Here is a 16,223-nt window from a genome sequence, read left to right on the forward strand (position 1 = left end):
AAGTTTGAACTTTTAAAAGCTACATATAATCTTACTTATTATGAAATGCTTTTAAATGAACATCAACAATACGACACAGATTTCCTTGACTTTCTGCTGTATCTTTTTGTTTTACTGATTACTTTAAGGGCCATCTTTAAAGGAACAGTTTAGTTGTTTCAAAGCTTGGTTGTGTTTGGGATTCAAAGGATTTGTCAGCTAACTCACAACAAAATGATTCTTTGATGCAAAATCTTTGTTTCATACATTAAATAACTGACACATTTTCCCCAAACTGTTACTGTGTTTCAAAAATACACTTACTGTCATTGAACATTCTCGCAAGGTCCACACAAAGAAATGTTTCTTTGCTTCTAAAAGTCTTAAAATGTCTTGTTTTGAACTGGTATCTACTAACCTGGACCAAGAACCAGGACATGAGCACAGCGATCCAGGGGTTGCCACTGCGGGACGTCTTCTTAGCTAGACACAGCACCTTACCTGTAGGAACATATTTAAGAGGTTATAAGAAAGTTCTCAGAGGGGGAAAAAAACATCCATTGACAAACTTCAAATGTTCATAAGAAACCACATTAGTGGAATACAAGTGAACTTTCTGCCAAGTTAGAGTATTTTAATACTAAAAACTTCACATTGCTTATCCAACAACAATGAAGCCAAACAGATAAAGTACATATTAAGTGCACCCCAAAAATTATTCAAATTTCAAGGGGAGTTTTTCAGTTTTCTGAATGTCGTCAGATGCAAGACATTCAATGCTACATGTCTGTATTGGGGAGGTGTAATAATATTAGCGGTTAAACAAGATACAAAAAGGAAGAAAAAAAAAACTACCACCAGCTAAATGAAACTCACCATAATTCTCAGATGTGTTCATCAGTTTGGGGAAAATTTAATCTTAACCAAAGCAGGGTTAGATTATTAATAAAAGTCCCAAAATGTCCATAAACTACTTCTTACATGAAGGTCTGTATTTGAAGAAATGAGGGCCACTTTGAGGAACTTCAGGTTTTGTCACTCTTAAGTAAAGTGCGACATTTATCTGTCAGATAACGGCAGGAAGCTGTTGCTACTGTTCACAATAACCACTTAGAAAAATATTGTCTGTTGAGCTGCGACGTTGAGATGGATTGGCCAGAATTCATCATTATCAACATGCAAGCCTAGATAACGTCTTGAATCAGTGGTACAGACTGGTGGTGTCTAATGGTGTGGAACATTGAACTGTCTCAAAGTAATTTTGTTTAATTTGTTAATTGTACTCATATCTTTTACACATACACACCAAACAAACTAACTGGATGTATGGAACAGGATGTTTGCATGATGGATGTGCAACCAAAGAACCTGCAGTAACCGGGTGATGTAATCATATCACCCTGAAACTCTGGGGAAAGTTTTGGATACCAGACCTGGGGATTGCTGTAATGTTTCAGAAGCATTAAGGCACTTCTGATGGTGAAACAAGGTCAAACACCTGCGCTAGCAAGCTGTATCTAATAAAGTGGCCTGGCAATTTTTATGTACAAGATCACCAGTGTACATCAGTATTTAGATTAGGAGTGGCAAGCTTTAAAAACCCTGACATTTAAACAGATTTCTGTAATTAACTCCACGTCTGGTCTAAAAACAGAGAGCTGGAGTAGGCGGCAGAGATGGTGAGAGAGATAAACTGAGCCGATGAGTCACTTTATTTAATAACTCACGGCCACTTGGTTTGCTGGAAGACAGCGCTCCCACATACTTGTCATACCTCAGACAACTTTCTCTTACCGCCGTCACATTCTTACTTAAGAGGTGGCTGACTGACCCACGACTGACTGACAGACTACCTCCATACGCACAGCCCGGTATGGAGGTAGAATGAAGTGGCGGGAGACGGAGAGAAATCTACGTTTCAGAGTAAATTTCACACCTGATAAAGAAGCTGAATTAAATCAGTGAGACTTTTAAGTCAAATCAATGCAGTTGTGGGAGGAGGGTGGAGAGAGGCAGTTCGGCGCTGAAGGAGTTGGAGATTAGCAAGTTGCAGAGAAGAAAGAGACTGAGATGTGTGAGAAGAAAACTCCAGAGTGTACGTGTTGGGAAAGTGACACGTCCATCAGTCAGTCCGCATAGGACAGTGGCAAGGTTAAGCACCGAGCTGCATGCATGAATGACAACAAGAACACACACAAACGGACAACCGCTGTGGTCACAGTCACAAATATCTGCTGTTCCTCCTCAACTTGTGTGGTTCCACAGTTGCCAACTTCTAATTAAACTAATTCATTTGATTTATGTTAACCCTTTGGCTGTTGGAGTGTAGGCAAGCCTGAATCAGCTGCTTCTTTTGATCACTCTGCAGACAAACGTGTGCTAATAAATTCTTTTATCTCCCCTAAAGCACACACCGGCGCTTGAGTACATGCAGGTGGAAACAGGGGGACAAATAAACTATGCTTAAAAATATACTGCTCAAAAAAATAAAGGGAACATTTCACTTTAATTTTGTGTGTGGCTCCAAATCCAGGCCTCCATTGGTTAATAAATTTGATTTCCATTGATGATTTTTGTGTGATTTTGTTGTCAGCACATTCAACTTTGTACAGAACAAAGTATTCAATGAGAATATTTCATTCATTCAGATCTAGGATGTGTTATTTGAGTGTTCCCTTTATTTTTTTGAGCAGTGTAGTAAAAGAGAGGAGAAGGATGGCGCTCACAGTTGTTAATAATGAAAAAACAGCAGGCAGGACGGACTCACACAGAGAAGTAATGGAAATCACACGTGCTGCATAAGCTTGATATACCAGTGACTTTCACAGAGACAGAGTTTGTGTTTAAACTTTTAAATGGCGGTAAATTACACTTCCATCAGAAATACCACGTACTTCTCCTCGCTGTCCTGAGATATCCGGATCACTTTGTAGGCTGGAGCTTTTGCTGTAAACGGCTCTCTCATCGCCCTTTCAAAAACTCAGGAGCTTCTAATGTTAAAGCTTCAAAATGGCATCACCGTGATAAAGAGCATTTGCTCCACTGCAAAGCTTTGTCGCTTTACCCACCGAATAAGTCATCCTTCGCCAAGGCATACAGGATGCGAGAGGCTCCGATGAGATTGCTCATTGAGGCAGAGATCGTAGAGGAATAAACTCCAACGATGACCAAGGGCTCCCAGATGTTGATGTCCCTCAGAAAACTATAATCCCTCTGGAGGAGAACACTGCAAAGGGAAAAAGTAAAGAGTTTAACCCACATGATCATGATATCACTTTGCAATCAATGCAGGTCCTTGTTAGACAAAGCGGAGCAGACACGCTTGTATGAACAGTGATCAGAATTATAATAATTTAGCACCAGGAGGCAGAACTTTTTAAGAAGTTTAAACACTTTCAGCCATTTTTAAAATTTGTGAACCTGAAATAAATTTCAAAACATTACAGAGAATAATTTAGGTTATTTTCACTAGATAAACATTGAATGTCAATTAATGCTAATCTATATCTATATATATATATATATATAAACAATACAAATAAATTACCTGAAGTAAGAAAATTACTTGCTTTTCTGATACAAATACCAGTATGTCTTGACTTTCAGGTTAATCTTCTAGAAACTCAGGTAAAAGTGTTCCTTCCAATAAGATCAGGGTTGAAAATAAAGGCAAAAAAAGAAAGAAACCCTTAACTCGGGATTGTAAATCTGATTTTCACAAAATGTTTAAACAGTGATTTAAAAACCATTCATTCCTCCTCAATTTTCCTCCTCTACAACCACAAATGTACTTTACAGATGTTTTATACAATATATCAATGCGAAGTATTGTGTTACACAGAATACCAAAGAAAATAAAACTTAAAGTCCTACATAAAAAACTTAAAGTCCTACATAGAGTAGGTGTCACATTTACCAGTGACACCTACTCTAAATGAATGAGACTAGGTGTCATTTAAAACTCATTTGTTCTGGAGGTAAAATGTGTTTGTGTCCACTAGAAAAAGAACAAGATTGAGGTGATGATTAGTCTGAGGATGTCTAATGAGGAGGTTCAGAAATACAGACAGTGAATGTGTGTGTGTGTGTGTGTGTGTGTGTGTGTGTGTGTAAGAGAGTGTGCTCGATACATGGAGAAAGAGAGATCAGAAAGTACAAAAAACTCTGAAGGGTGTGTGTGATTATGGCCTGCTCCCCACCTCCTTTCAATACAACACAGCTAGGGAGATGAGAATTAAAGCACAGGCTTTCTCCCTCCCCTGATCCATCTCAATCTTTCTTTGTGGCTCAATTCTGTCTCACACACATACACACACAAATCCAATCCATCTATTCCCCTCCTGCATCACCTCCATCTCCCTGATTCTGATGTTTGAGCGGTCTTCCTAGCTTTTCTGTCTCAGTCCTCCTCATTCCATTTCAACTACGATCCGTGACCGCTCTCATTTTCTCTTCGTCCCTCCCTTCCTTCCCTCCTAATTAATATTCTCATCACGTTTTCTTTCAGGTCCACTGATTTTAATACTTATTATTATGGCCCTATTAGGTATTGTTCACTCCATCCAAATGTCTGAGAACATTATTATTTCATATGGAGTCCAAAAGGCAGTAAGCACACTCACTCACAAGCACACAGACACAAAGGATTTCAGGGTGAATCGTGTGAACCAGGACCCTGTGGAGGAGCCACATTGCTGCAGTTTTCCGTTCCCACTTTGGATTGTAAGGATGCAGAATATTCTCAGCATGTCATCAGTAAATATGCCGACATATCTTGGTAAGATGCTTTTAAGGTAAATTTTTAATTAGTTGTTGGGACTTGACATTTGTTAGTGAATCAGAATCATCATATCTACAGTTCTGCCTAAAATGCACTCGTTCATTTGGTAACACCGTTTCGTCACAAGAAGAATGTTCTGGCTTTGAATCCCAGCCTAAAGTCTTTCTGCATAGAGTTTAGGGCCAAAATTAAGAGTAGTGTGCAAATGGCAGTGGCTGCTTCCAGTTTGAAGCCAGCTACTGATATGATTAATGATAGGATGGCACCAGTAACTGGGTGGTCAACTTGTATTAGCGAATGAGAGGCTATGAATAGCATGCCTAGTCTAGACCATCTGATCTCCTGCTGGAATAGAGCAAGTCAAATTTAAGACTGTTTAAGAATGGTTTAATGCCACCTTGGATGACATTTAAGACCAAAATATCCATAGATATGGGCGATTGTTGGGTGAATTTTTTTTGCAAAAAATCTATCAGGGTTTAACAGGTAGCTGCTGGTAGCCTCAAGCACTTTGAGTCACAGAAACCAATGAAGAGGTTTTTGTGTGAGTCAAATCTTTTGCCTAACAGAAAAGTCCTGCAAGAAGAAAAAGTTTAAATAGTTCTGTAATGACAAAACATAGGCTTAAGGCCAACTTGCATTTAAAAAATGTTTTAATTTAAGGCATTTTAAGGCCTTAATTTTAGAACACTTCTGCACTTCAGCGGTTGTCTTGTGCATCTCTGTAAGGTCGTGTGATGGACTGGCAACCTGTTCAGGGTGTACCCTGCCTCTACCCCAATGACCACTGGAGATAGGCACTAGCCTCCAGCAATTCAGAAAAGATAAGGAGAAATGGGATGAACGAGATGTTAAAGAGTAAAAACAGAAGTCTTTTTTATGATTTGAAGTCAGGCCTGAGATGCTTTTCTTGCAAAACGGTGTGACCTCAGAAGACGGAGGTGGCATGGAGAAGTGATCTTAATCAGACCGGATAGTCCAGTAGACCCGGTTCGATTGGGGACTAAAATTGCAACATTCGTTACATTTTCTGAACTGTAGTTTGCATTCACACTGCACTGTGTCTAACGACTAAAACTAACTGAAAAACCTGTTCCCCCAGTCGCCTAAGGGGCACTGCACCAAGATCTACTGAAGAAATCGACACAAAACCTCTTAAGAAGACCAGTGGTGACAGATTTTAGCGGTTGTAGGATTTCTTCATTCATATACATTACTGGTTTGGACATCACCTGTTAGCCGCTAACGTTAGCGACGCTCCTGCAGGTGCCGTTACTACGCGGTGAGTCTGTCCACTGAACCAGGCTGTTCCAATGCGGGATGAGCAGGAATCTGTCACAAAATGATCGCAGCGCCTTTATTTCTTACCCAATTTCTATAAATGCGGCTTAAATTAAAGGTGAGAAAATTCCTGATGTTTGTAAGTATTCTCCCTTGATATAAGTCTATAAACAGTTTGGTTTCTATCAAGATGCAAGAGAGGACTAAGCACATTACTCTTTTATATTGGTGAATAATTACATAATTGCTGCTGTTAATTTTATTAGTTTGTCAAAAATGTAACAAACCATGACTCATACTTTATGAGGCATATGAAATATGTCATCCTATTTGATGATTAAATGTTCAAACAAATGAGGGAATCAGTCCCGTTTTTGTCATTATTAAAGGTTTGAAAATAGCAGCTGCAGAGCACCACAGCAACGGGAAATAAGCTGATAAACAGTAAAACAACTTTAAACCATTTATATTCTGCTCTTCCTCGCTTTCCGTGTCGGCACGCAGACCCGCTGCCAAGACAACCGACACAACATCTTCATTAACCCGCAGATCAGAGAGTAATATATTGACCAGAATGTCCTGCACTGTTGCCAACTTCCTGCATTTGGAACGGTCTCTAGTTAGGTTGCATTCAGACAGGTTTTCTACCGTTTTAGAGTTCACTTCAACTGGACCGAGTCCCAGGTTTTTAGACAGATCGGAGTTTGCTTTTTAAGTCTGTTTTGGAATTCAAATTTGCATTCTGACCTCCCCCCAAAAAATCGGACTTTCTAGACAAACGTATTAGAGTCTGATTCAGGACTCTAATCCTGGGTTGGTCTAAATGCACCCTTAGTTTCCAGTGGAGGTTGACACTGACACAATGCATGGCCTAGTGTGAAGTTTTTATGTTATGACAACATGACCGACATCCTTAATGGTGTTAAGGTCAGTGTTGGTGAGGAACTACTAGCTTTTGAACTTCAATTACGATCGCTGGATTTATACAATTTAGAACTTGTTGGAATTTAAACTTTCAAATGATCGCAGCCTGACCCAACAAAGAATCACAAATGTATGATAGCTTAAATTAAGGGAGCTGGCCACGATCACTAAACTCAATGTGTCTGTAAAACAAAATAGTGCAAACCTCTGAAAGACTTTTTAACTTTGCCTGTGTGTTTAGCTGAGAAGAGGGTCAAAACATGTCACTTGAATATTAATTTCTTTGATGTGGAACAGAAGCTAAATTAATCTGGAAAGCTTGACATTTCCTAAATGGCTCTCCAAAACAAAGAGGCAGCAAACTGGGCGACAGTGATGATAAATGGTATGAGTTTGTATGAGAGGGGAGAGACCGAGAGAGAGAGAGGGTAAAGTCAATATATTGGGTTAAAGCAGAATGCACAATATGTTTTTATGGAGGTAAGTTTTTCCCCCTTTACAAGCTGCGTATTCATTACTCAGGGAATATTGCACATGTATGTATGTGACTGTGTGTGGGTGGCCATGTAGTTGTGCTGGTGATCGTAATTATTGATCAGATCATCCAGCTCAAATGAGCTCTGCTGTAGAAATAAAGAGGAGAACAAAAGCGTGAGAGATTAAAGGATCTTGTTTAGAAAAGAGGAGGAAACACATCTCAGTGACTAAAATGAGCCCACAGAGATTGTTTGGTCGATTGTTCTCTCTCCTGCCATCAAGCTCCAGCCTTCAGCTCATTTGTTTACCATTTTTATTCATGCCATCAATTGTGTATTCATGCGTATTCATATTTTAATCCATCATCCTGTGTGTTTGTGTGTCTGATAATTCACCTGCGCCTTTGTCGAACATTATGGATTAATTATGCGTTATTTCTCAAATGGGATGAAAAATTAAGTGCTGACACCAAGGGCGGGCGGGCACGCATGTGTTTAGGTGTAAAAAAATAGAAAACGACTGGAAGTCACAAGAAGTTCTTGTGTAATTCTTGGAGTGAGAGTAACAATTAAAGATCACTTTAATTGTTCCAGTCTAACAATCATATAGAATGTGCACTGAAGACTCGGATGTGATCAGCGCTAATTACACAGAGGGTTTTGGCAGGTAGCCAACATTGCTGTCATACTCACAGCACCATTAAGTTATCATTAGTGTTAAAAGAATACACAGATAACAGAAAATTCAATATTCATTAAAATGGCACTGGAAGTTTCTTCTCTTTCTTTCTGATGCAAAGAAGTTCTTAAATAAGCTTTTAAAAGTAAATACGCCCTCCTTTGGTTCAAAAGGACAATTGGAAATAAACCGATTCAATGAAGTGCAATCCCAACGCCCTAAAAACAAACAAAAAAAAACAGTGCAATAAGCCTTTAGTTTAGACTAAATCATATTCCAGCATCAGTAGCTTTGTGGTTCAACAAAAGGAAAAAAAAATGTTTAAGAAAACCAGAGATTAGTGTAATTAATCAAACACTGGGTTCAAAATTGACAAGATGTGAACAAGGAACTTCAAACAGGGTAACAATTTCAGTCTTATTTTCTTAGTTACACAAGAATACTCAGCTAGAGAGTAGACGAGGGGGAAAATCTCTACACGAAACACATGAAAAATGAATCTCCAGACTCCGCCATAGTGCCCCTCTCCCTCACCTCTCAGTGATCTGTTCGATTATACCTCAACTTTGGTAGGCACCTGAGTTTGGACATGGCCTCGAAAAGGCAAAAAGAGTCAGCGGCGCCAGAGAGAAAAAGACTGCAGGATGACAGTAATACGTCGCATGGACTCTCTCTCTCCGCTCTTGTCCACCTCTTCTGTTACTCAGCGATGTGGATGTAGGCGCTGCTCAGTAGCAGCTGAGAGGGAGAAACAGGAGAACCTCGTAAATTGTTTTACTAATCCGAACTAACTAAAAATTATAAATACAAGAACAACAGACATGAGAAATAACAAGGTCAGTCTGTTACATCTGTCCTGCTACAAAACAAACTTCTGTAAAAAACTTAACAATTCCTAGTCTAAGTAAATAAATTAAATCCTGGATGTTAATAATTATTCACAAAATGTCAATTTCAAAATAATCAAAAAATCTTGGAGGCAGCTGGTAATGCATTTAACTGAGAATACTTTCAGCAAAGCTTAACAGTTTTAAAAAGATACCACTAATCATAGTAGGAATAATTGCTTCTCCCATTTCACTGCTGATTTGTTCCTCCTCGTCATTAATGATGATTAACCACTCAAATTTCACTCGGTTAACAGTAAATGTGGAACTGAAATGTCGATTATATATGTTGTGAAAAATCAGTGCAATGCTGGTCCAGAGTAAAGTAAAAAAAACAGGCAAAATTAGTCAGTTGTATCAAAGAAAATAACTGACTATGAAGGGCTTTGCATCTTGACTCATGGTCCAATACAAGAGTAAAGAAATGTAAGAAATCCCATTTCCTCTCCAAGTTTACTCTGCTATTTACACTGTAAGATAACTTTGCTAATAACTTGGTGTAATTAAAAAGTTGGTTCATTTCAATGGATTGCTTCATTATATTAGGTTATGAAAAAATCCTTAAGTGCTCATTCCTTTACTCTAGCAAGCAAAGCACCGCATTAAAGAAAAGCCCTTGAAATACTCAACCTTGGTCATATTTCAACAAGTCCTCTGGTGTAAAATATTTTACCGTGCAACAATCTTCACAATGGTTCATGTAGAGTGAGAAAATTATATAGAGCTACCACTGTATTTATTTTGTGCAGCAATTAAAAAGTAAATGTTGATCCTGGTATAAGAGGTGATGGTAATTACTGCACTCCATGGAGAGAGGGAACAAACAACTCACTATTAGTAAGAGGGAAGGTAAGTTGATGTTTTGTTTTTTTTTGTTTTTTGTTTTTTTTTTTCAAATCTAGCACGGGTCACACTCCACAATCTCAAAATGCATATTTTACTAAATGCCTCGATTTCCTAAATGGCCACTTGTAAAAAGCCCCCTTCCATCTATTGCAAGCTCTCTTTTACAAACTTTAAGGCTGAGGATCAAGGTGAAAAGACCTCTATTAATTTTTCAGTGTGAATACGTTAAATCAGATTTTTCACAGAGAACAGCCTGCATAAAAGTGCCAGGTTCTTACAAGTGCAGCGTAATCATTACTATTGTTGAATGTCAAGTGTGATATAAAAGCATACCACCTCGGCTCAAAGACATGAAAAGGGGGACTACTTTACACTACGCCAGCGGTGAAGAACAATAAAGAACCCGTCTTGCAAGGAAAGGCAGAATAGAAACCCTTTGAGCACAATTTGAAAATAAAAACCCGAGCAGAAACTGGCTGAACACACAGATCTATATTCACAGAAGGCCAATGTTACTTTACAGTGCCGGCATTTGAAACCAGTTTTCTTGGAATGAGCTTCTCAGAGACACCTGAATCGACTCCATAGCAACAAATGCACCAGCAGAGAACCAGATCCTTCACCACTGGGATTTACCATTGGTCTTTAAACCCAATTCTCCTTGACCTTGTAGGTAGTGTAAGAGTGTAGCCACAACGCGATGGGGATAAGGATGATGCACAGAGATGGAGCAAGTAGCAGCTGAGGGAAAGGACCGAAACAGAAAGCAAAAAAACACGGAGTGAATGATGGGATGGAAGAGATGGAGGGGAGGGGCAGAGTTAAGTGCTCTCAGGAGAGTAGACTGTGGTTAAGGATTATTAAATGGGATCAATAACTAACAAGGCCTCTGCGTGCACACACACACGCACGCGCACGCGCACGCACGCGCACGCGCACGCACACGCACACACAGACACACACAGCCTCCCCCTTTTTCCCCTCTATCATCCTCTCCTCAGTCCCAAGCCTTTTCTTCCCTCATAAAACTGCAGATGCAAGTCTAAGCTTTTTATTGGTTTGTCTTTCTCCTTTATATTTGAACATGTTTAGAACATCTTTCCTTGATATTGCTTTCCATTTAGTCTGTTTTCAGCCGCTCCTTTTCACCATTTCTGGACACATAAATAGTGTCCAGAAATGGTGAACCCAAAATGTGTGATTATAGTATTTAGCAAGGGTGTGACACAAAGAGGAACAAATGCCTGCATTTATTTCTCAGATGCTACACAACTGAAAAATAAAACCAATCAGCAATAGCAACTTGCTTTCATTTAGAACTAATAATTTAACTCAACTACAAAACACTATGGATTGTCAACAACAGAGAGAGACTAATCCTCCCTTTGAAACATCTTGTTAATCTCCTGCTTGATTCAAAATGAAGTATCTCAAATAAGGATGTTTTGATTGAGGCATTTCTGACACTTGTTGCACAAGTGTGTGAAGCCCCCTTTTTCATTTGTCTTCGATTGTTGCGTAAGATGACGGTGAAATACTTAGCTTACCCATCTGTTCAGCATCACCGCAATTGCTTGATTCATAGCTCTGTATAGTAAGATCTTTGAAACTGCTGGGCATGCAGCCTGCTGATCTCATGATCAATTACAAATCTGTTCAATGTGACATTAAGCAATGGCAATGTACAAACCTCCAAACTGGAAATGGTCTTTGATGAAGCAAATATTGATCATCATATCAAATAACCTCAAGTGTGATAGCCAAATTCAGTCAGCGTGGATCTCTCTGTCCTGTGTGTCACAAAACAAAATAAAACACCAGAAGTTCCCAAAGGTTCCCAAACCTACCATACTTCACTACAGCAGTGGGCTGCTCATCTAGAGTGACAACGTCTTCCACATTTTTCATCTTTTGTTAGAATCATTGATGTCCTTTGAAAACTTCTCCTCTCTTCAGTTCTAAAGTAAAATGCTTCAATGAATTAGCTTTTAGAGTTACCTTGATGAGTTCATGGAATCTGATCTTGTAGCTCTTTCACTACCAAAACAGAAAATGCCCCACCATAAAGTTTTCAAATTGTCACAAAACTGCTTTCATGTTTTATTTTAAGATTGCTTCCAATTGGTACAATTAACATGTATCAATGGTCAGTAATGGGCCACAGATTTCAGAGTTGCAGTCAGCTACAAATTATTAAAAAATGACTGGATACTTGAGAGTTGATCAGCACAAACCTAAACTAGATCACATCACTGTCATGTGTTCTGCTGTATAAAATTTAACGAGAGCACAGTTTCTTTCTACCATGACTTTAAATCTTTTTCTCTCCTCTACCTGGTTAACATTCAGTCAAGTTTTCCTTCATTATTATGTTCAATAACAGCACATGAAGCCATGGAGTAGAAGATAGACAAAGGAATTTTGTTTTAGGGATACACGATAGGCAGTGTTTGAATTAACATCAATACAGCCAATGTTAGTAATGTTTTTAATATATCTTTATTGGTCCCATAAGTAAAACTGAGCTGATATCAACCGATGGTATCATTAATATCATCACTGAGTGGGTGGCCATGTAGTGTTTTCAGTGAACCAATTCATGTAGGATTGTTTCACTGTAGCAGAGAAGGAATGTCAATGGCATGGTTATTTTTCTCACAGAAAGGGAAATATACATAATACTGGTAAGAATCAATCAGTCACAGCAATATAGTTTTATCTGATATCAGTATTGTCCCAAATTCTCATGTCAGTGCATTCACACTTCATTATCTTGACTAAGCTATTAATATTTGCTCCAAAGCATTGATTGTTGGGGTTACATAAAGAAGACCAATATTTTTCTTCAAGATCTTCAAGATTCAGTCCAATCTCATTTCTCCCTTAGCTCCATTCTCTTTCCAAGGGAAGCAGCTTTTTATTCAGAAAGAACACAGAATTGCATGACTTGGCCAGTGATCCCGCCATTGTTAAAACCCCTTCTTCAAAAGTGAACATAATCACTGCAGTGAAGAGATTACCAAAAAAGAGAGTGTGGTTGGTGGATGGATAGGTGGATGATAGACAAGGAGATGAAGGAGGTAGGAGAAGTGGAAGCCCAAAAAGCTGCTGTGAGGCGATAGTACCTGACAATCGGACAGGGATGACGAGAGTGTGGAAAAAGCAGAGCAGGGATGTTAGACTTATCTCTGTCCAGGAACTACAGTTTCACATTTCTTTTTTTCCTGGTTTTGAAAAAGGAAAAAAAAAACACACCTACATCCAGACAGACAGGTAGCAAAAATGTTATAACTATTCTGTCAGTAGATGGTGGTAACAACAACATTAACATTTAAAGAACAAGATCCTGAGCATGAAGTCCAGGGTTTAAGATTTTTTTTTTTATCTTCCAAAACAACTGTGGATTCTGTTTTATAAAAATATTTAAATTATATGTGGATGGGAGGTTCAAATACCAAAAGAAAAAATAATAACAAAAATATCATTGCTTTTGAAAATATTTGTGTTGGAAAAGACAGAGTCCAATGAACAAAGGCATCAGAAATGTGTTCTATCTTAAGGATAACTGGATATTTTTATCATCAGAATTGGGCTAAAGTCAGTAAATGTGCAGAAAGAAAATAAGGTGAAAGATTCATATCATTGGCAGAGGTTTAGGAGGAGTAAAAACAAATTGCACAAAGTTAGCATGAGAACACATGAGAAATGTGTTTTCATGAGAGTGGAGGCAAAAACGAGTTTAAGGGAAACAGAGCTGTTTGAAAACAGATGAATCAGACACAAAATGTGAGGAGACAAGAGCTGAGAAGACAAGACAGACAGAAGCACCTCAGGGGGGGTGAGCGGATTTTACCCAGATTCACAAAGCTGCATGTCAGAGATAGCAGCACAAAAGAAGGCCCGGCAGATTCGAATTAATATCATTATCAAGTCAGGTTATTAATACAAAGACGTCTGTAGCACAGGGTGGGATAGGCCCACAGGTCACAGACATGCAGCATTGTGGGAGTCAATTATATGTTCACTCACACTCACACACACACACACACACACACACACACACACACACACACACACACACACACACACAAAGAAGTCAGTCAAGTCAAATAGAAAATAATTCAATATGACATTTTTATTTTTTTTAGCAAGGAAGGCATATTATTAAAAAAAGAAAAAAAAAGTTTGAAAACTATATACAAAAAGGCACGGAAGTTTGAGTTTGGGTGATTATTCCTTTCTCAGGTCTTCTGGTTCTGGCCTGCGCTGCATCTCCAGAACCAGAACCAACCATGGAGAAGCAGCATTCAGCTTCTAGGCACCACAAATCTGGAACAAACTTCCAGAAAACTGCAAAACAGCTGAAACACTGAGTTCCTCTAAATCACGGCTAAAAACCTGTCTATTTAGAATTGCTGTTGAACAACATCGAATAAAACATTAAGCAACATATTCAGAGTGTGTTGATGAGCTTGATGATGGCACTTAAAGTGTAATGTTTATCACTGGTTTCTCAATTGCTGACTGAATGTTGTTTTTATGACTTATTGTTCTTGTGTTTTTATGATGTAAAGCACTTTGAACTGCCTGGTTGCTAAAATATGCTATACATATAAACTTGACTGATTAACTGATGATTTAGTTGTAAACACATCTCGTCCTGTTGTAAAGCCTGAGAACTTCCTCATCTGCTCAACCAACAAATGGATTCTCTCTTACATGTGGAATCAGAAGAAGAGGAAAACAAACAAGTGTTACAATAAATAAATAAGCTACGGACGCAAGAGATATCGTCAATAACATCGGTATTGGCTGATCTTTGCTTTTTTTAAAGAATCTGTATTGGTCCAATAAATAAAACTGAGACCATGTTAACAGTGTGGTCAATTTTTTTTCAACATGACGAAAGATTAGTAAAATATATATAATATCAGTAAATATCAGCAATATTAATACCAGTACAAATCTTTATATTGGTACTTCCCAATAAACCCAATGCAAATTAGCTTTCTTGTTCAGCCAAGTACATATTTAAGATTTATTATGAGCTGATTACTGCATCAAGGTTTATAAAAGCTGTAAAAAGTTCTAGTTTCATAGCCGTTACTCTCTAATGGTTGTAAACTCTTCCTGAGAAATAAAGGAATGACAGAAGAAGTGCTGGAGTTGTTGGCATTTTTACGCCGATGCCTGAAGCACAAATTATCATATTGTTACCCTCCCCCCACTTGTTGCTGTGCATTTCAAATCTTGCCGTTTATCAAACATAGATAGAGACGGCGTGGAGCCACTGATGCAGCAACTCCGGGTTTGATTGCGCCGTTTGCCATGTCGTCAACTTATCAGCCGAAGCTCCTGACCTTGAATAAAGGTCACTAGTCCCAAATAAAGTTTTTGAAATCAGTGTTATAATAAAAAGTTATTAGATCTGGAATAACATGTTACAATATGTTATATTGTCTCAACAAGAATAACTGCTGTGTTTCCGTTTTAGACAAATCACAATCATTTTACATATTTTTGTTCTCTGTTTTTGTGGTGTAACGTTTCACACGATTGTGATGAAACTGTCAGAATGTCGTACCTGTCTATGCCAAGCCAACATCAGAGTAAAACAACTCAGTTTGTAGATGCACTTCAGAACAGACATAAAATTTACACATTACACACAGACTACTAAAAGAGGTTGATAACGTAGCGACAGGGTAATCAGTCATGGCTGGTTGGGTGGTCACTGGAGGTTAATAGATTCCCCCCCTCACACACCCTCGGGTAGTCTCCTTTCCTTCCCTGGCACTTTTAATGTTCTGGCATGCGTTGTCAAAATAGACTACATATGTGTCCACTCTATTAACATTAGTCTGTAAAGAAGATGCACAGACAACTAAAGCTTTTTTTTTTTCCTCAACAATGTTAATTATCAGCAGCTGAAAAGGAGTAACTACGTTGCATGATTCCTGATTCATTATACATAAAACATTCCCTAAATTGGGAATTGGTGACCATTATGACTGGGTACAGAAGATAAGCTTTTTAAAAATGTTTTTAGTCAATTTTCATACAATAATAAGTGATTTGTCTGTTTAAAATCTACCCTGACATTTTAAAAATCCCACTAAACACAAACATCTCAACATTTTTGAAAGACGCCGATTGTTGAAACGTGTTGTAGCCCACGGTTGTCTAGCCCCAGGCCCTTGGTGGCAGGACACCAAGGGCTTGGTGTCCTGCCAGTTTTAGATGCATCTCTGCTTCAACAACATTTGATTCAAATGGTCCAACTACCTCCTCAGCATGTCATAAAGTTCTGCAGAGGCCTGCTAATGAACCATCATTTGATTTAGGTGTGTTGAACCAGGGAAAGAACTAAA

The 16,223-nt window shown here is 38.5% G+C and overlaps 1 protein-coding gene across 1 annotated transcript in view; it reads right to left on the bottom strand.

The window, feature by feature from the left end:
* Window positions 1-259: 259 nt before the first annotated feature.
* LOC106937121 (solute carrier family 12 member 9) overlaps window positions 260-16,223 on the bottom strand; it is a 30,335-nt gene continuing 14,371 nt past the window's right edge. The window contains exons 7-8 of the mRNA XM_015018477.1: window positions 3,048-3,205; window positions 260-480 (exon numbers count right to left, since the gene is read on the bottom strand). Coding sequence (XP_014873963.1) covers window positions 278-480; window positions 3,048-3,205 — 361 coding nt within the window. The 3' untranslated portion in view covers window positions 260-277. The remainder of the gene's footprint in view (window positions 481-3,047; window positions 3,206-16,223) is intronic.

The sequence above is a fragment of the Poecilia latipinna genome, unplaced genomic scaffold (genome assembly GCF_001443285.1).
Source record: "Poecilia latipinna isolate Pla-1442-1.1 unplaced genomic scaffold, P_latipinna-1.0 Scaffold2279, whole genome shotgun sequence".
In the NCBI taxonomy this organism is placed as follows: Eukaryota; Metazoa; Chordata; class Actinopteri; order Cyprinodontiformes; family Poeciliidae; genus Poecilia; species Poecilia latipinna.